Raw genomic sequence first — 21813 nt, 5'->3', positions numbered from 1 at the left:
AAATGGTAATAGTTATCAAGTTACTATGTAATAGTTAATTTTTATATTTTTATATTATTAAAAATTTAATAAATAACTCATTCCCATCAGGCCGGGCGAGCTTCGCCCATCTAGTTGCCCGGCTCGTTGCTCACTACCCCTACCTGTGAACAATGTTTCTTGTGGTTATATTATGATGTTTACGAGGATATGTTTTTGTTTCTTGTTGAAATGCCGCATGATCTAAAATTACGAACTAATGCGATAAATGTTTTAAGTTTAATATTAAACTATGATTCTTGAAAAGGATTGGTAAGAAAAGATGCATGAGTAGCCGACTTAGACCACAAACGGGAAGATTATCAGCAATTATCTAAGCTAGTATCCACGTACCACTATGATTGGCGCCTCGATGTATAGATTATTACTATTATTATTATTTACATAAGATTGCAACATAAAAAAAAGGAAGCAGAACAAATATAGCCTGGACATAAGGGAATGAATCTATCTTATTTTCTCAAGTAGTGCTGATTTGAGGCTCTCTTCCTCAGTCTCCAAACTGCTAGGCAGGGTAACAACCACATCTTGTATCATCAGGTTCTTCACATTCAACAGGCTCATATGGTTAACCTTCAAACTCAAATCGTCCAGTGCACTCATCACTCTTATGGCATAGAGTGCATGGTTTTCACACCTAACTGTTATGATGGCTTCTGACCCCACAATCTGCACATCCAATTCTACCTCAACATTCAAGCTGTGGTCTTCCTTCTCTTCATTATTGACTTCACTGCTTCTAGCACTAGAGCTTAATTTTCGGGGACTCCTTGCTTTTGCCTTCTCCAACTCCAACTCCAATGCTTCCACCTTGCTCTTGAGCTCATTGATGTAGGAGACTGCGTCCGCAAGCAAAGAGGCCTTGTCCATCTTCGACACATTCGGCACCACGGCTCGCAGTGCGTAGAACCTACTGTTCAGTTTCTCTCTCCGATGGCGCTCAGCCTCAACATGGTTGAAGAGTGATCTCTGATCATTTGTAGGCTTCCTCCCTCTCTTCTTAGGCCTCTTCTCTATCATGGCAGGCAATTTGTTCTCAGCGTCTGAGTGCATGGCATCAATGCTCCGCGGTGATAACATGGCGTGGCTATTGGGTGGTGACAGTTGAGCAGCTGAGATATCATCTCCCATCACAGTTGGGCATTGCAGTTGATCAAGAGTCGGGTCAAGTCCCAAGTTTGTGCACAGCAGGAACGATGACTTGATGGCATGGATAAGGCTTTGATTCTCTGGGATGACATCTACAGATCCCAATTCTATGACCCCTTCCCCTGTTGGGATACAAACAAGGGTCTTTATCCCATAGAGCTGGGCTTCTCTAGCCCTACTACAGTTGTACCTTTGGAGCTCATGTGCCCCTGCCAGCCAGATGGGTGATCCAAAAGCAAAGGAGTACCTTGGGATGCCATCCCCATTACTCAGAGAGCAAGAAACGGAAACAGAGTAGAACCACTCTACATGTGACACCTCATTCATATCGCTCAATAGGAACATATCATCGAAATTCGCACCTCGAATTTTACCTTGCATTATTTCTCCTTCTTGTTGTTGCTGCTGCTGCCGTTTCATCTGGTTGGTGTCACCTTCCCTAAGGCCTCTGTAGTACCCAGTCTCACAGGTCAGGACCAACCTGCCGGTGGCGTCATGCGCGGCACTCCAGAATAATGCATAGGCCCACCACTCCGTGCAGCTTAAGACCAGAAACCGCAACCGATCCTCAACCGGAGGATGAGTTTTTGGCATCACCATGGGAAAAACTTGTGGGACTGAATGTGCAACCTCCACTAAAATGACTAGAGGGGTATACAGAAAACTAGTGCTAGTGCAGATGCTACTGTAGCCTCCCTCCTACCACTCAATAAATTTCTGAACTTACAACTTATGGCTTTTCTTATGGGATGTGCATTTTGAGGTTGTCATTACTGACCCCAATACCAAAAATAAGAGAAAGGGAAAGGTTAGCTTTTGTTGCTCGCTAGCATGGGATGCATTTGAGCCTCTTTAAATAAACCAGTTGGTTCGTTCGTCCATACATCCACTGAATTACTGTCATTTTCTCTCTTTAATAATTAATAGAATAAAAAAAAAAGTGCAGACGTCATGCCATCAATAACAAAACAACAAGGAACTGTTGGGATCACGATAAATTAAAAATAACTTGCAACGGTGATTTCCAATATCCAACCCCACATCCTGTCCGTCCGTACCACCAAAATAACAAAAATGGGCGAGGGACAGCTGAGGGGTTTTAACCGCGTGGGAGTGGGCCATTAGTGTGCTCATTGGTGCAAGTAAAAATTGGAATAGTAAAAAAACTATCAGTCTTTAAAGCAGCTCAACGTGCCCTGAGGCCATTGGTGCAAGCATCTAAAAGTGTCCCAAGGCCATTAGTGCAAAGTCAAGCTCCTTTAGGTGGGGGTGCAATGCAACGCTTTTCTTCATACCAATACAATCATGCAGATTTTCACAAGATTTTGTTGCTTGTTTCTTAAGCCATGTCGAGGGTGTTTTGAATTTTGGGAAATGCTTCAATCCTTGACACAATTCAAACATGACCATACTTAATTTGATACATTTTCTTAAAAATCTTATAATTTTCTATATTATATATTTTTTATATCATTAAAATCATAATAGCCAGTATTGAAATATCTCTTTTACCTAATTCATAAAGTTCGTGTGATATATATAGCTTTGCTTCTCGGGTGCCCCATACACTAACTTAAAATTAGGTTTACACATTTTTTTTTTTTGCAGACTTTACTAAGTTCACATAAAATTACATGAAAACTTGTTAAACTTGAACAAAATGAAGAAGCTCGCATATATTTTATACAGACTTCCTCAAGTCCTTGTATATAAGAAAGAAAAAGTTTCTATTAGGCTCGGTTTGGGAGCCTTGAATTTAAATGAAAATATCCTCTTATAAATCAAAGCAAATCCAGTGATCGGGGCAACCCCATTTCCAAAGTCTTCTGACAATATGACTACTCTCAAATAACATAGTCAAATTGCAACACTCCTCCCAAACAATAGAGAGAATTGGGGAAGTTGTCGAAGCTCCTCCAATTCAAGGCTCCCAAACAGAGCAATTTTATAGAATTAATAGTGCAATTAAAAAACAGTCATTTGCTTGAGCATGCTAGCTTAATAGCAATCTGAGCACTTTACAATAGTGTTTGCAATATAAGCATTTCAGTTAGGGTTGTCAATGGGTCTGGTTTACCTAGACCCCACCCAGACCAAGCCCTATACAATCCCGGTATGGTGATAAATAATAAGATCCGAGTCCGGACCCAAAGGTCCGATTAATGCATGAATCTGGGTATAGTTTGTGAAACTTTATACCAGACCAGGGATCGATCCAAGTTCCGATTGAGACTCAAAATGCTTCAATGTAAAAATGATAAAAAAATATAATTTTACCAGGTCCGGTTCATGTAGTTCTTATCGGATCTGGGTATGGTTTCTTATAATAGACCCAATTAGACCGGGATCCTGACTCGATACGGCCATACCTGAAAATCGAGTCCAAGTCTGGTTCTACCTGGGCCCGAATCAAACCTGACCTGTTGACACCCCTAATTTTTAGACCTCCACTGCTTCTGAGAACAGTCAAGTAGGCTTCCTAAAAAAAAGAAAATGAAAAACTAAAACATAAGAAACCTTGCAAATTTGTAACGCCGGTGGCATATGTCCCGGAGCAAAGGGCACAACCCTATTTTTCATGAAACGACGATCAAATTTAAAGCATCTTTTTGACAAAAAAAGATCCTTCACGTGACCATGCTGCAGGTGAAAATGAAGTCTTTGGTTGGTCATAGAGGTGATCTTGACCCGTCTCCGTTAGGTCCCAATTGGCTCGATCCATATTCGAGACCACCAAAAGCCCGATCAGATTCTTGTCGGTTTCATGCAGGGGCCCATGCTTTCCGTGGCTTGTTTGTAACCACCAAGGGGTTCCATGTTAGGTCACAAAGATACGTGTCACTTGCTAGTTTAAAAAATAGGACACACACACATGGAATTTTTATTTTTTATTTTTTAATCAATAAAAATTGTTTTTTTATTTTATTAATAGAATTAATTTGTATTAAAACAATACTTAAAATCATTCAAAATATTAAGATATTGGTCATATGTGTCCTTACAGGCGTGTCTGCTTGTGTCATGATGACACGCCACTTTGACACAGGTTCCATGGAAAAAGCATGTACAATTAGAAACACTGTATCACCATAACTTATGTTGTTGTACACTTGATTTACATAAATCTAAGTGCCAAAAGCAAAATCTAACTGTTGGATCATGTTTTATTTATTATTTTCATGTATTAAAATTGACTTTTTTTTGTAATGAAGCAGGGTTAGGCAGACCCACCAGTTATACAACCCATACCATTGGGTTTTGAAGGTGACGTGCACTAACTGCAAAAAAGTGGAGCCCCAGTACTTTCAAAATGGAATCTTATAGCTTATTAGATATTAGATATGATGAAACCTTCTAATATAATAAATAAACTATGGTAAACATACAGTTAGATTTACGATTTGCTGGCTGGATCTATGCAAACAAGAATATGTACCATGTATCATGCATGGTACAGAATATATATATATATATATATATATATATATATATATATATATAGAGAGAGAGAGAGAGAGAGAGAGAGAGAGAGAGAGAGTAACTGCATCCCCCCTTGACAAGCTCATGAGCCAACGAGCGCGCTGTAAAGTCGTGAAAACAACTTTTAGCGGCTGGCACGCCAATGGCCGATAATGGGTCTTTAGTGGCGGATAGCGTCTGCCCCCTCTAAAGCGTTTAACGGGTCTGTGCTTGCATTTTGGGCCATCCATCATTGTGATGATAGGCCTTGGGTCGTTGGCGGATATAGGCAGCTACCACCCCTCTTTTATCTCTCTCTCTCTCTCTCTATATATATATATATATATATTATAAAGGGTTTTTCTTGCTTGTGTGTGTATATGCCCATTCTTAGTACTAGTATTAACCCAAACTTTCAGTTGAAGGCATTATTTAGAATCAAACCTTATAGATCTATTTTTCATTCTTTGTTTTACTAAGGAGTGTGCTTTAAACCATTTAGACCATATTGGCAAATATCAGTGTTTGAAAAGGATGATAGAATACCAAATTTAACCTAATAAAAACACTTATCTGTTATATTAGTTATATCTACTCTTTTATTTTTATATAATTTAAAATATTTCCTCTCAAAAATATATTTTAAAATATTAGATATACATATTTTCCTGAAATTCCTTGGAGAAAACTGTCTTTGATTAAAATATCATGAGGTTTTTTCTCATCAATGTTTTTCTACGAGATTTGTGATTATGCTTTCATCTTGTTTATTTGATGTAAATCATTACTTTTTTTTATCATAAAACTTTGGAGCATCATAGACTATTGTTTTTTAGATTCTATGAAAACTTGTATAAATCATAGACACAAATATCGTTGAGATTTTGCAATCTCAAGATATTATCGGTATTTGTTCACAAACTGTGGTAATCCTAATATTTTCAAAATCCCAATTATTTCAATATAACACAATATTACCTGGATATTATCATGATTTTATCATGACTCTTAAATGTTAGATAATAACTAGATAAAGTATAGTGGCTTGAAGCAGGGGCACGTTTGTATATTAGCCCAACCATGAACCTCATTCAAAAGAAAAAGGCACAAGAGGCCTCTAAACTTAGTGATTTTAACAATATTAACATATTTGTTTGTCTAAATATGAGAAGAATTGTATAAAGATGCCTCATTGATTTTTAACCATAATCCAAAGGTTTGTACAAATATGTTATGAATCTCCTGAGTGATTTTAGGTTCACAACATATTTATGCAAACATGAGCAAGTTCACATAAATATGCAAACATGAGCAAGTTCACAACATATTTAATGATGAAAACTATTATACAATTATAAATAAAAAGGAAAACTTTATATATATTACACATTGACATGCATAGAATATGTTCAAAACTCAGCCAGTGTGACCTGGAGGCCATCATCTCTGAAAATCAACCCAATCTTCATCCTTGCACATTATACAATCAAGATGAGGATCATGTTTTCATGTATCTACAGAATTTGTAAGATCAGTCATCAAACTGCTTTAACAAAGTTATGTAGGTCTCAGATATTCTATTGAGAGACAGGAGCATTGCCCAAAACTTATGACATGTAGCATAACATGGAAACGACTCTTTAAAAAAAGAAAGATGCGAGCATAAAACACAAATTGCCCCACTAAAAACCCAACAAAGAAAAGCACCAATATTTAAAATTTTTTACAAAAGGTTTCACATTTCCTCAAAAGCATTACCCATCTCACAAAAATACAATTAAACACAAGTTCAAGTGGGTAAGAACAATACAACTGTAACATGCATACCTCATAAGAGAGGCAGAAATATTTTATGAGAAGAGTGAGAGGAAGACGTGGAGATGGTTGGAGTAAGGAGAGAGATATTTATGGAGAGAAAAAGAGAAAGAGAAGGGAAGGGGGAGTAGACATTTGGTTAGGGATGCAGTAGAGACGGATTTGAGTCGAGCTTGGGCTGTCTTGGCTCGGCTTGAGAAGGAATTTTGGCTGTTCAAGCTTGGTTCGAGCTCGAGCTGAGCTTGAACACCTTTGCCTGGAATCGGCTCGGATCGAGCTAAATGCTTATAATTTATTTATTTTTAAGTTTTTGAAAATCTTATCAAAAGTCTTTTTGAAAGACAATGATAAGCTATACAGAGTGGGAATCCCTACGTTTGAAAATGGTATCAAAAGTAGGGATGGCAGCGGGGCGGGGGACAAGGTCTCCACCCCTGCCCCGCCTCAAGATTTTATCCTCCATCCCCGGCGGGGAATGGATTTTATCCTCCATCCCCGCCTTCATCCCCGTTTCATGTCCTCCATCCCCGGTTCAAACGGGGATGAGGCGGGGCGGGGCGGGGAAAAGTGGTCGGGGGGGATGAGGCAGGGATCGTGGGGGGGGACGGGGCGGGGACGGGGCGGGGCGGGGAAAAGTGCACGTCCATCCCCGGACAGGGATGGATTTTAACCTTCATCCCCGTTTCATACCCTTCATCCCCGGTCCAAACGGGGCGAGGCGGGGCCCCGCTTTCCCCCGGTCCATTGCCATCCCTAATCAAAAGTCTTTTGAAAAATCATGTCAAAAGCAATATAACTAGCTCGGCTAATTGTGCATTCCTACTTTTGGAATATCGGAAACCATAGAGATGTTTTAAAAAAGAGAGACAGAGGAAGAGATATTTTAAGAGAGAGAGAAAAGAAGTGAAACTTTCCAGATTTATGGTTATTAAAAAGGCGAGAGAGAAAGAGAGAAACTCATTCAATTTTGAAAATTTTACAAGTCGTAATGTAACAAATATTTTTTCTTTTCTTTAATAAAAACTTTACACAAATGCCCATACAAATTTTTAATGACATTCTTGATTAGTATGACAAAATTTTGAACCTACTCCTAGGGGGTGTCAATGGGTCAGGTTTGACGCGAACTCAACCCATACCAAACCCTATAGGGTCAGGGTTTGGTGATAAAAAAGAGGTCTAATTAGAATCCAGGTCACACCCAAAGCTGATTAGTATATGGAGTCGGGTATGGTTTGTAAAATTTTATACTAGACCCGGGTCTAACCCGATTTTGATTAAGACCCATGATTTTTTAATATAAAAAGATTAAAAGATATTATTTTACCGGGTATGAACTAGGTCCAATTCATGTAATCATCATAGGGTTCATGTATGGTTTTGCTTACAGCAGATTCGATAGAAACCAGGTCCGGACCTAGTACCCGCACCTCAAAACAGATCTGGGTTTGGTTCGAGCAGGGTGCAGGTGTCACCTCCTTGCGCAAGTCGATGCTCAACATAGGATCTGGAGGTGAGAGTCCTAGTCTCGCGGTTTTATGCCTCTGAAATGAGGACCGTAGGTATGACAGACTAAGCCAGTGCAACCAGGTCTTCGATCCCAGATGTGGTTTCTTCTAGTAGCAAATCAAAAGAAAAAAAAAACTTTTTCAATCAGTTTCAGTATTATCATATCAAAATCTGTTTCAATTATTCATAAAAAAAAGGTTCAGTTTCAGCTCTACTTCATTGGATCAAATATGGATCCAAAAACTGATACAAACATTCTTTTCAAAATTCGGATCCGGTTCGAATCTACCATGACCCAGCCCTATCCGACCTGCTTGAACTCCAAAGGGAGAGGGGCCAATAAAACGTGACCTTGTCTGGTCCGTATCGCCTCCGTTTATGTACTACTCTCATTCTCAATTAGAAACTGTATAGAAGATAGAGCGTCTCGTGTCCTAAGATAGTATCCTTGTGACAATTCTGCCATGCGCAATGCATCACAAAAGCGCGGGAAGATGAGGTTGAGGGAGAGATGAATAATTGTGGACGCCATTTCTCTCTCTCTCTCTCTCTCTCTCTCTCTCTCTCTCTCTCTAAAGAGAGAGAGAGCGCTCTCTCTTTGTTAGAGAGAGAGAGAGAGAGTCGTCAATTCAGGTTCGATCTGTCGTCGTGATTTGATCTCTTGGAGAGACGATGGTCGTGGATTCTCACGTCTGCCATTGTCTCTACGGGAGTTTCTCACCTTCCGTGGGCACTCTTGCCCTGTCGAAAGGGAAATTCCGATGTCTCAGTGGTGGCTTCAGTAGTAGCAGCGTTGGTGGTTTCGGTACTAATTGGGATCTAGGGTTTTACGCGGCGCGAATCGGATGCCGCCAGTTGAAATTGAGCAGCTCATTCACGGATTCGTGGCGCGAATGGAGGTTGACAGCCAAGGTTCTCTCGGGGCTCCTGCGGACGCGCTCGAGGAGGCAGAGGAGGCGTCGGGATCTCGTTGTCGTCGACGAATTGGGCGGGCAGTACGAAGACAATTTCGACGATGTTAAGAAAGTAAAATCATTCTTCCTCATTCGATTCCATTTCCCCCCTTTCTTTGCGATTCCTAATTTGTTTTTTTCCCGATTGTTACCACGGATGTTCAAATTGGTCGGTTCTTGTTGTGTTGATCGTAGAATGGTTTATCGATTCAATTACTTGCTTAAATAAGTTATAATTTGGATTTGCTATAAATTTTGATTATACTATTGCCAAGATCATGATAGGAGCTTCACAAGCTTAGTGTATACGATTCTCCTGTATACTTTCCCTCTGGTTCATCATGTTTACCAATGTTCATGTGTTCAATTTTCGATTCAATTTTATATGGGTTGCATCTAAATCAGAACAAATCATGATAAACTGGACTTTGTAAACAGAAAGCTATCAAAAAGTAAACAGAAAGTAAATGCATTCAAGCAACCTATTGCTTACACACAATTGTGTGAACCGCCTCTGCCCAAATTCACAAGGACCGATGCAGAAAGAAGCAGAGCTCACACAATCTAAATAATATGCCTATTATTTTGTTCTCAACACCTTTCTGCTCTACTGCATATGAGCAAGATCTCTGAGTTGATTTAAACAAGTCCTGAAAACGACTATTCATGTTCTCTCCACTAGGATCAAAGCAAATTATTCTAATTTTTGTACTAAATTATGTCTCCATATAATTATAGAAGTGAGCAAAGATATCATACAGCTCGCTCCTCTAAGTCATGAAACAAATCCAAGTGTACCTAGAATATTCATCTATAAAAATCTCAAATTATTGAGATCCTTTCTTTGAGGTAATAGGTTCAAGTTTCCACATATCTATGTGCAGTTCCACATTATTTAAAAAGGCATGTAAATAGGTCTCTACTAAATAGGAGTGCACGGCTGTTTGCAAGTTTAAAATCCTCACAAAAAACAATCTTTTTGCAAGTTTAAAACTATCACAAAACAGAATCCTATCAGACACTTCAAATTTGGCTTTAAAGAACTGGAAGATATCATATACTTGAGTCTAGATGATGATACATGACCTAATTAATAATGCCACAACCCGGGTAAATCACTAATAGTTGTTGCACAAGAATGGAAAGAGAGTGATGGTAAATGCAAATAATCTTGATAACAAAGGCCACCTTTTTATGGTCAAATCCAACCAGTTTTCCAGAAGACAAATCCCACACAACCAATACATTTGAAGAGAATCTTGCAATTAGACTAAGATAAGTTAACTAATACCGATAGGAGGTTTACAGCAAAACCAGGAATAATACGAACATTGGAATGACCAGTACGATCAAAGTAAGGGTGTACCAAATTTTGTTACTTGCAATATATTACCGTCTGTTAGCATCAAGGGGTTTGGCGTAGTTGGGAAGGGGCCTCGGCTGCTAGGTGGGTGGTCAGGGTTCCATTCTCATGGATGTCAGCCCCTTGCACATAAGAAGGCACACGAGCATTATGTCCCTTGCTCCTGCCGAAGCAAAGGCAACTCCCTGTTAAAATATGCTATATATATTTATATATATAGATTATGACACATACACATATATACTTTACGTATATATGTCTATGTGTCTATCTACATATATAAATATATGTATCCCCTTTGTAATACCCACTAGGGGTAAAACAATCATTTTTCTATTTCACGCCACATGTATATTTTTACACTTTCTTTTTCTTTTCCTTTTTCCTTTTTCCTTTTTTTCTTTTTCTTTTTTCCTTTTTCCTTTTTTTTTTACCTTGGAAAAGCCCCCCTTAAGGGATGTTGGAGCCTCCAACTGTCACATTTGTGATCGTTGGAAGGGTTCCAACGTCCCTTAGGAGCCCTTTCAAGGGTCCTCTCCTTGTGCCTATAAATAAAGGGGTTTTCCCCATTGTATTGTAAGCTTCTTTGAAGCCTTCTCAAGTGGAATATATTTTTTCCTCTTCTTTTGGGTGTTTTGCCACTTTTGTGGTTTTGTTGTAATCTTGCTCATTAGTGGTTATTTGTGTATGTGCGTGCTCTCTTGCTTGCTCTTGAAGATATCACTCCTCTTATTCGACACTTTATTGCATGGTATCAGAGCCTTGGTTGTGAAAGCTTCATCGGATCCTCTCTTGTCAAGTAATATCTCTCCTCTCTCTTGCTTTCAAACTCTTTTTTTATAAATGGTCAACAAGGATGCCAAAATCGACCTCTCATTTAAATTAAATGGGACCAATTATCGTATGTGGGCCCTTCCGGAACCACAAAGGTAAAAAACCTTGGGGTTATGTGTGTGAAACCATTCCGGAACCACAATTGAAATTAACCAAGTTTGAAGGCAATGAGGAAAAAACATTGAATGAAGAAGAAAAAGAGAGTCATTCTTGACTTCTCTTTAAAAATGGAAGATTGGGAAAGTGAGCATGCTAAAATTTTAGCATGGTTCATGAATAATGTTGAATTAAAAATTTGTGCAAATCTAGCAAAGTTCAAAAAAGGCTAATGAGGCTTGGTTCTTTATGAAAGGCATGTACACTCAAAGAGACCTTGCTAGACATTTCTTCCTACAAGAAAAAGTAAGAGAAACCAAGCAAGGTGATATGAGTATTAGGGACTATTATAGTGCCCTATCTTTTTTATGGGATGAACTTGTTCTTCTCGAACCACAATGGGAAGGTAGTGCTTGCCATGAGGCAAGAGCAAATGGAAAAAGAAAGATTTTTCCAATTTATTCATGGGCTTCGTCTCGAATTTGAGCAACTAAGAGGATCCCTCCTTCATAGGGCTTCTACTTCTTTAAGTGACATTTTGGTCGATTTATGTCAAGAAGAGACTCGTTTGACCTTGAAAAGAGATGTTGATGAAGTTCATGCCGTGTCTAGACCCGGCAACAATGTAAGACCATATAAACCACCTCATTTTTCAAAATACAATGGTGGTGGAGGAAGAAAAATTTTGTCGTAATTGTAATGAACCGTGCCATATTCGTCCGGATTGCTTCAAGTTCAAGAAGAAGGTGGCTTCCGTTGGGAAAATTCCTCCAAACACTAATGAAGATTCAAAGAAAGATGGAGACATAAAGGAGTCCATCACTCAACTTACCAAAACTCTACAACAATTCATAAAGATGAACTCCTCTGCATCGTTCTCTACACCTTCCACTTTCGGTGCCGCCATCTCGTCCTTTCCAGGTATGACCTCTTGGATCCTTGATTCGGGTGCCTCCTTTCATATGACCCTGAATGCATCACTTTTGTCAAAACCAAGTCTCAATAAATTCAAATCATATGTTTCCACCGCCGATGGAACATCTTTAGATGTTGAAGGCATTGGAAATCTTGAGAAAACTTATGATCAAAACAAAGATTTTTTTGTTTCCAAAATACGAATTATTCCAAAACTTAACTTAAATCTTTTTTCCGTTTATCAAATTACCGATTTTGAATGTAATGTCTCTTTTTCACCTACCCATTGCTATGTGCAGGATCTCCGGTCCGGAAAGCGGATTGGGCAAGGTCATAGAAGAGGGGATCTTTATTATATGGATTTTTTGTTTTTGCCATCCAAATCTTTTTGTAGTCATGTTCAATCTAAAGATATTGAGACTTGGCACAAGATGCTTGGACATCCTAGTATCTCCAAGTTGTATCTCTTTCCTTTCTTGGAAAAATTTTGTAATACAAATACATTTACATGCAATGATTGTATTCTTAGAAAAATTCATTTGCTTCCGTATTTCGCATAGTAATTTTGTGTCAAAAAGACCTTTTGAACTTATGCATTCTGATGTATGGGGACCAACACCCGTTATGTCCAAAGGAGGCTACTCTTACTACGTTGTTTTTATTGATGACTTTACTAGATATACATGGGTATATATCATTAAAAATAAATCCGATGTCTTCACTAATTTTAAAGAATTTCATGTTCTCATTCAAAATCAATTTCAAAATACTATAGCCATACTTAGATCCAATTCGGGAGGTGAGTACATGTCTAAAGAATTTCAAAATTACCTCAAATTAAATGAAATCCTACATCAATGATATTGTTCTAAGACTCGACAACAAAATGGTCTTGTGGAAAGAAAACATAGACATTTAATTGAAACCAGAAGAACACTTCTTATCTCTAAAAATATTCCTAAGAATTTTTGGGACGAAGCTCTTCTTACCACAACATATCTTATAAATCGTATGCCATCCTCTTCTTTAAAAAATGTATCACCATTTGAAAAATTATTCAAAATTACTCCATATTTTAATAGACTAAGGATCTTTGGATGTAAATGCTTTGTGCTTGTTCAAGGACAAGACAAATTATCACCAAAAGCTCTTGAATGCGTGTTCATTTGCTATGGTGAAAATTAAAAAGGCTATAGGTGCTATGATATACAAAACAATAAACTCTATATGTCAAGAAATGTAAATTTTCTTGAAGAACAAAATGGTTTTGATATTCACATATCTAAAGAAGACATTGATTATTCCTTCTTATTTGACTCAGCTCCTAGAACTAAGTCCCAAGATACAATTATTTGCGATAATTCTTGTGATGGCATTTGCATTTTACATCATAATGATATGCCATAATATGATGATGATTCTCAAAATGAGAACCTTAATGATATTAATGTATACACCCGGCGGTTAGGAAATAAACATTAATCTGCCCTTGAAAGATATTCCCAAGATTTCTCTTTAGAAGAACCAGTTGAAGACAATCAACTTAGGAGATCCTCTCGTAATAGTAGGCCACCACAAAAATTTGTGTCTTTTGAATCGTTTTTACCTAACTATAGGACTTGTCTCATGTTAATACACTCCTATCATGAGCCTGCCTCATTTAAAGAAGCTAAGTATCATCCTCATTGGATTGAAGCTATGAAAATTGAATTAAAGGCTCTTAACAAAACCCAAATTTGAAGCATTATTCGCCAACCCTTTGGAAAAAAGGCAATTGGGTGTAGATGGGTTTATAAAGTTAAAACCAAATGCGATGAATCTCTAGAAAGATACAAAACTCGGTTGATTGCAAAAGGCTACGCCCAAGAATATTGGATTGATTATTAAGAAACATTTGCCCTAGTAGCTAGAATGACTAGTGTGCGAACTTTAATTGCCTTAGCTTCTATTAAACAATGGCCGATATATCAACTCGATATTAAAAATGTCTTTTTAAATGTTACTCTATGTGAATAAGTCTTTATGGATCCTCCGCCAGGTCTTGAAATTGGACAAGAATGTTAAAATATGTATATATATATATATACAGTTTCCTTTTTAGTGAAATACCCGATATGGGTATTCTTGTAAAACCACAATGTATTTTTTCTTTTTTACTTTTTTACTTTTTCTTTTTACTTTTTTTCTTTTTCTTTTTTCCCCTTTTGTAAGACCACAAGGACCCCACACTTGTAGTCGTTGGGAGCCCCAACGGTCAGAAATCTGACCGTTGGGGCTCCCAACGACTACAAGGGAGCCCCTTGTGGTCCCTTATTTGAGCCTCCCTCCTCTATAAATAGAGGAGGTATTCTCCTCTTGTAAGCATTGGGTTTTCACCCTTCTCTTCCTTTCTTCAATCAATCCAACTTATGACTTTAAGTCATTTTCTACTTTTGAGAGTTTTGTGTGTGCACTTTTAGTGTTTGTATTCTTGGCTCTTGAGGTCACTCTTAAAGAGTGCTTTTTACTCCATTGGAGCTTCCGCCTCTTTTCATTACATGGTATCAGAGCTCGGTTGGTGATTGGGCTTCTCTTTATTATCTTGGAACGTGTGTCTCTTAAATTTTAAGAAGAAAGGAAGGATTTGGTGCCGATGGAACGTGATTCTAAAGTGGAGTTTTCTTTTAAGCTAAATGGGTCCAACTATCTCATGTGGGCCTCCGCGATGGAAAATCATCTAAGAGGTAAGAAACTTTGGGGTTTTGTTATGGGAACTACTCCCGAATCCTCTCTTGTTCTCACTAAAATCGAAAATGAAATTGAAAAAACTTTAGATGGCGATGAGCGCATCAAAGCTATCAATGACCATCAATCCAAAGTTGAGGATTGGGAAAGTAACCATGCCAAAATTTTGGCATGGTTTATGAACAATGTTTACCTTAAAAATTATGCTAATATTGCCAAATTTAGAAGGGCCAATGAGGCATGGGTTTTTCTTAAGGGTATGTATACCCAAAAGGATCTTGCTCGACAATTTTTTTGTTAAGAAAAAATCCGTTCCACCAAACAAATGGATATGAGTGTCCGGGACTATTTTAGCTCTCTAACCCCTCTTTGGGATGAACTTGCTCTTCTTGAGCCTAAATGGGTGGCTCCGGAAGATATTGAATTAAGAAGGGAACAAATTGAAAAGGAGCACTTCTTTCAATTTCTTCATGGTCTTCGCCCGGAATTTGAACAAGTTAGGGCATCTCTTCTCCATAGAAGCAAAGCCCTACCTATTGAAGATGCCCTTGCCGAAATATGCCAAGAGGAAACTCGACTTGGCTTAAGCATTAAGAATGATGAAGTTTTGGCCGTTACTAGGCCCGGATCAAATGTTAAAGTCTATAGACCTCCTCACTTTAACAAAAATAGTAATGGGCCTAGAAAGGGAATAATATGCCATTATTGTAATGAACCGGGACACATTAGACCGGTTTGTCCCAAACTTAAAGGAAAAGTAGTCGCGGTTGGAGAAAATTCTCCAAAGAAGGAAGAAGAAAATGTCAAAAAGGGAGATATCAAAGAGACTCTTAATCATATCTCCGAAGTTCTCCAACATCTTCTCAAGACTTCTTCCTCAACATCCGGAGCCGCCATCGCCTATTCTTCATCACCTCCAGGTATGTGGATACTAGACTCCGGTGCTTCTTTTCATATGACATCTCATAAAAACTCTCTTTCAAATATTTTTTCCGAACCCATATCCTCTTATGTTTCAACGGCCGATGGAACATCATTGAAAATTAAAAGTATTGGAACGCTTGATTTTAAAAATTCTCAAAAAAATTTCGTTCCCAAAGTAAGAATCGTTCCAAAAATTAATTTAAATCTTTTTTCCGTTTCTCAAATCACCGATCATGGATGTCAAGTCTCTTTCTCACCTAAAGATTGCACCGTGCAGGATCTCCAGTCAGGGAAGCTGATTGGGCAAGGCCATAGAAGGGGTGATCTCTATTTTATGGACTTTTTGACTCTTCCATCTAAATCATCTTGCAATCTTGTAAAAGACAAAAGTATTGGAATTTGGCATGAGAGACTTGGTCATCTAAATTTTGTAAAAATGTCTCTTTTTCCGTTTTTGAACAATACTTGTAAAGACAATCACATGACTTGTAAAGATTGCATTTTTGGGAAATCTAAAGCTACTCCATTTCCTTAAAGAAGTTACTTTACCACTCGACCATTTGAACTTGTTTATTCCGATGTGTGGGGACCTTCCCCTATTTTGTCTAAAGGAGGATTTTCGTATTATGTGGTCTTTATTGATGACTTCACTCGATTCACGTGGATTTACTTCCTAAGTCGCAAATCCGAAGTTATCTCCTTCTTTAAAGAATTCCATGCAATGGTTAAAAATCAATTTTTGGGAAATCTATCTATTCTTAGGTCCGATTCGGGAGGCGAATATATGTCCAATGATTTTCAAAGCTATTTAAAAGAAAATGGAATTTGTCATCAACGTTCTTGTCCCAACACTCCGCAACAAAATGGTCTTGCGGAAAGAAAACATAGACACATAATAGAAACGACAAGAACGCTATTAATTTCAAAAAATATCCCAAAATCCTTTTGGGCCGAAGCAGTTCTAACCTCAACGTATCTTATCAATAGAACCCCTTCATCCTCTTTGAAAAATCTTTCTCCATTTGAAAAACTTTACAATATGTCTCCCGATTATAAAAGACTAAGGATTTTTGGATGTAAATGCTTTGTTCTAACTCACAAAAATGATAAACTTTCTCCTAGGGCTATTGAATGTATTTTCTTGGGATATAGCGAAAAACAAAAAGGTTATAGATGTTTTGACATACTCAAAAACAAACTTTATATCTCAAAAGATGTCACATTCCTAGAAGAAGAAAATGGTTTTTCGCACCAACCAAATGAAAATATTGATTATTCTTTTTTATTTGACTTATTGCCTCAAGAAAACATCATAGATGATCATATTGATCCTAGTGAACCCCTTGGTGAAAATCATTTTTAACATCCAAATGATAATCAAAACTTAGAAGAAAATGTTTCAAGACAAATACAAGTCTACTCTAGAAGGAATGAAAGAAATCCTCCTTGTGCCCTTGAAAAATTTTCTCAAAGTGAGTCAATCGAAGAGACCTCTCAAAGAAAATCAAATCGGATTTCCAAAATACCCAATAGATTTGTTTCTTATGATTCTTTTTCTCCTAACTTTCGAGCATGCCTACTTGCTTTTCACTCTTTTCATGAACCATCTCATTACAATGATGCTAAACAATATGCTCATTGGAATGAAGCTATGAAACTAGAACTTAATGCTCTTGGAAGGGCGCAAACTTGGGAAATCGTTGATCCTCCCAATGACAAGAAACCCATTGGATGTAGATGGGTTTTTAAAGTTAAAAATAAGAGTGATGGTTCATTGGAAAGATATAAGGCTAGGTTGGTAGCCAAAGGATATGCCCAAGAGTATGGGGTAGATTATGATGAAACTTTTGCCCCAGTTGCTCGAATGACTAGTGTTCGAGCTCTTATTGCTATAGCCTCTGTTAAAAAATGGCCAATCTTTCAACTTGATGTCAAAAATGTCTTTTTGAATGGTAATTTAAATGAAGAAGTTTATATGGAACCACCTCCAGGTATGAATTTAAATGGAAAAATTTTGAAATTAAAAAAGGCTTTATATGGACTTAAGCAAGCTTCTAAAGCTTGGTATGATAGGTTTAGTAATGTATTAATCAATTTAGGATTTTCTTCTTGCTATACTGACACTGCACTTTTTGTTAAAAGGACAGATGACTCCATTATTATGCTTCTACTGTATGTTGATGATATGATCATCACTGGGAATAACAAAAAGGGAGTAAATGATGTAAAGTCTATGCTAAAAGAAACTTTTGATATGTCTGATCTTGGATATTTGAGATATTTTTTAGGGATTGAAGTGGCTTATTCCCCGCGAGGATACATCCTATCTCAAATGAAATTAGCTGCAGAAATTTGTACCAAATCAAGAATATCTGATGAAAAGAAAGTTGAGACTCCCGAAGTTATTAATGCGAAACTGAGACTTGGAGATGGTGTTCTTCTTGAGGATCCACCCCCCTACCATCAATTAATCGGATCTCTCACCTATCTATCCATCACACGTCCAGATATAGCTCATGCGGTTCATGCAGCAAGCCAGTTTCAGCATCCACCTACTTCGGTTCATATGGCAGCCGTAATGAGAATTGTGCGATATATCAAAAATACTATATCTAAGGGACTCTTCTTATCCTCTTCCTCATCTCTTGACTTAACTGCTTTTACTGATGCTGACTGGGGAGGAAATCTCAATGATCGTATCTCAATAACGGGTCTTTATATTTTTTTAGGTGAATCCCTCATTTCGTGGAGATGCAAGAAGCAACAGAAGGTTTCACTGTTATCCACTGAAGCTGAATATCGGGCCATGGCAATGACAACTATGGAAATCGTATGGCTCAGGAGTCTCCTTAGTGACATGGGCGTCCACATTTCCACTCCCACCAAGCTCTGCTGTGATAACAAAAGTGCGATATACATTGCCAGCAATCACACCTTTCATGAGCGAACCAAGCATATCGAAATGGATTGCCATTATGTTCGAGACGAATATCTCAGAGGGACTATCTCATTACCATATGTTACTTCAAAGTATCAACTAGCTGACTTCTTCACCAAGGCGCTCCCAACTCCACGATTTATGTTTCTTCTTAGCAAACTTTCGGTCTTCTCCCCGTAAAGTTTGAGGGGGCGTGTTAAAATATGTATATATATATATACATATACTTATATATATACATTCGTATATATATATAAGTATATATATACATATATGTATATATATACAGTTTCCTTTTTAGTGAAATACCCGATAGGGGTATTCTTGTAAAACCACAATATATTTTTTCTTTTTTACTTTTTTACTTTTTCTCTTTTTCTTTTTACTTTTTTTCTTTTTCTTTTTTCCCCTTTTGTAAGACCATAAGGGCCCACACTTGTAGTCGTTGGGTCCCCAACGGTCAGATTTCTGACCGTTGGGGCTCCCAACGACTACAAGCTAGCCCCTTGTGGTCCCTTCTTTGAGCCTCCCTCCTCTATAAATAGAGGAGGTATTCTCCTCTTGTAAGCATTGAGTTTTTACCCTTCTCTTCCTTTCTTCAATCAATCCAACTTATGACTTTAAGTCATTTTCTACTTTTGAGAGTTTTGTGTATGCACTTTTAGTGTTTGTGTTCTTGGCTCTTGAGGTCACTCTTAAAGAGTGTTTTTTACTCCATTGGAGCTTCCGCCTCTTTTCATTACAAAGAAAATATCCTAAAGTTAAACAAAGCTCTCTATGGTCTTAAACAAGCACCAAAATCTTGGTATGATCTCTTTAGCAAAGTAGTTCTCGATAATGGTTTTTCTTCTTATTATACTGATATTGCCGTGTTTGTTAAAAAATCTGATAAATACATAACAATTTTGCTACTCTATGTGGATGACATGATCATCACAGGTAATGATTAAAAGGTATTGAATTTATTAAAAATGTTTTAAAAGAAAATTTTAATATGTCTGACCTTGGTTTTCTAAGGTATTTTTTAGGAATTGAAGTTGCATACTCCCCCAAGGGGTATGTCCGCTCTCAAATGAAGCTTGGCTCCGACATCATTACTCGGTTTGAGCTAACAGATGACAAGAAGGTGGAGACTCCAGAAGTGATCAACGCCAAGATGAGAGCCAGTGATGACACTCCTTTAGCAGATCCCACTTCTTATCGTCAGTTAATTAGGTCACTAACATATTTATCTATCACCAGACCCGATATTTCGCATGCGGTTCATAGTGCAAGCCAATTTCAGACTGCCCCTTCTACCATTCACATGACCGCAATTATGAGGATTATCAGATATTTGAAAAACACCATAACTAAAGGATTATTCTTACCCTTCTCTTCATCTCTTTTTTTACTTGCTTATACTGACTCTGATTGGGGGGGGTAACCCTAATGATCGTATTTTCACAACAGGTTATTGTGTGTTTTTTGGTGAGTCACTTATTTCATGGAGGTGTAAGAAGCAACAAAAAATATCTCTCTCTTCTACCGAAGCGGGGTATCGTGCGATGACCACTACCAACACTGAGATTGTATGGTTGAGAAGTTTGCTTAAATATATGGGCGTCTCATTCTCAACTCATTCGAAGTTGTGTTGTGACAACAAGAGTTCTATTTATATTGCCAACAACCACACCTTCCATGAACAAACAAAGCACGTAGAGATGGACTGCCATTATGTTCGTGATGAGTTCCTACGGGGCACATTCAACTTCCATATGTTCCTACTGAACACCAATTGATGGACTTCTTCACCAAAGCATTGTCATCGCCTCGTTTTTACTTTCTTCTTAGCAAACTCTCGGTGATCTCCCCATGTGTTTGAGGGAGGGGGGTGTTAAAATATGCTATATATATATATATTTATATATATATAGATTATGACACATACACATATATACTTTACGTATATATGTCTATGTGTCTATCTACATATATAAATATATGTATTCCCTTTGTAATACTCACTAGGGGTAAAAAAGTAATTTTTCTATATCATGCCACATGTATATTTTTACACTTTCTTTTTCTTTTCCTTTTTCCTTTTTTTTTTCTTTTTCCTTTTTCTTTTTACCTTGGAAAAACCACCCTTAAGGGATGTTGGAGCCTTCAACGGTCATATTTGTGACCGTTGGAAGAGCTCCAACGTCCCTTAGGAGCCCTTCCAAGGGTCCTCTCCTTGTGCCTATAAATAAATGGGTTTTCCCCATTGTATTGTAAGCTTCTTTGAAGCCTTCTTGAGTGGAATATATTTTTTCCTCTTCTTTTGGGTGTTTTGCCACTTTTGTGGTTTTGTTGTAATCTTGCCCATTAATGGCTATTTGTGTATGTGCGTGCTCTCTTGCTTGCTCTTGAAGATATCACTCCTCTTATTCGGCACTTCATTACACTCCCTAGGGGCAATGGGTGCACCACGGGTTTACACCATCGGGAAAGCAACCATAAGTACAACAGGCTTAGCTAGCACGATTATGTCTCTGATCCCGAGAGTGGTTTCCCCATTCCTCATGGAAAAAAATATATTACTGTCGGTTGTCTGAATAGAATCTGAAACAGAAAAACAAGAACCGGATCTATTAACCAAATAAATGGATCAAGAGCATTAGGAGTGAACTTTGAATAGGGTGAAAAGGTCAAATTGGTAGGCAAGTCAGGTAGGTAGGTAAGTCAAATTGGTAGGCAATGCAGGTAGGTGTGACTGCAGTCACTACACCCTCTAGAATGCCTCTAAATGCAAGGATGTCCTCACTTTGTAGCATGCATTTTATTTTCTCCGTTAACCTTATGAAGTGAAAGAATTCAACTTGCAGCCAAACAACAAGTATTCAAATATGAAGGTCTTATAAGTGATCTTCTGTCAATCAAGCAATTCACCAAGCACTGGGCACGCACACAAAAGAACTACTTCCTTACATTTCAATGAGTATCAGCCAATCCAACCATACAATCTTAGAAAAAAGTCAGACACACCAACACAGTCTTCAACATGCTGCTAACACCACAAACCTCAGAATACATAGCATACTCAAAAATGAGTTGTGCTCCTCTCTTTTTTT

The 21813-nt window shown here is 37.9% G+C and overlaps 2 protein-coding genes across 3 annotated transcripts in view; one reads left to right on the top strand and one right to left on the bottom strand.

Annotated features, from left to right (window-relative positions):
- Positions 1 to 437: 437 nt before the first annotated feature.
- Positions 438 to 1935, bottom strand: LOC149830304 (transcription factor MYC3-like). The gene has a single exon (XM_090015779.1). It carries the CDS (start codon positions 1786 to 1788, stop codon positions 487 to 489), a length of 1302 nt encoding a protein of 433 aa, XP_089871905.1. The 5' UTR covers positions 1789 to 1935; the 3' UTR covers positions 438 to 486.
- Positions 1936 to 8460: 6525 nt separating this feature from the next.
- LOC149830303 (chaperonin-like RbcX protein 2, chloroplastic) overlaps positions 8461 to 21813 on the top strand; it is a 29689-nt gene continuing 16336 nt past the window's right edge. Inside the window, exon 1 of one of the 2 annotated variants that reach the window (XM_090016426.1) lies at positions 8461 to 8997. In XM_090016426.1, the coding sequence (XP_089872552.1) occupies positions 8644 to 8997 (354 nt within the window). In that variant the 5' untranslated portion in view covers positions 8461 to 8643. The remainder of the gene's footprint in view (positions 8998 to 21813) is intronic. The other variant, XM_090016427.1, reaches the window with a different exon arrangement.

This window comes from Nuphar pumila, chromosome 8 (assembly GCF_984573655.1).
Source record: "Nuphar pumila chromosome 8, dmNupPumi1.hap1.1, whole genome shotgun sequence".
In the NCBI taxonomy this organism is placed as follows: Eukaryota; Viridiplantae; Streptophyta; class Magnoliopsida; order Nymphaeales; family Nymphaeaceae; genus Nuphar; species Nuphar pumila.
The sequence above is the reverse complement of the archived record's forward strand: the minus strand, read 5'-3'. Positions and strand labels throughout refer to the sequence as shown.

What these genes read in the sequence shown, in the direction of transcription:
- LOC149830304 (XM_090015779.1), bottom strand. Translation starts at nt 1,788, where the DNA reads ATGGTGATGCCAAAAACTCATCCTCCGGTTGAGGATCGGTTGCGGTTT.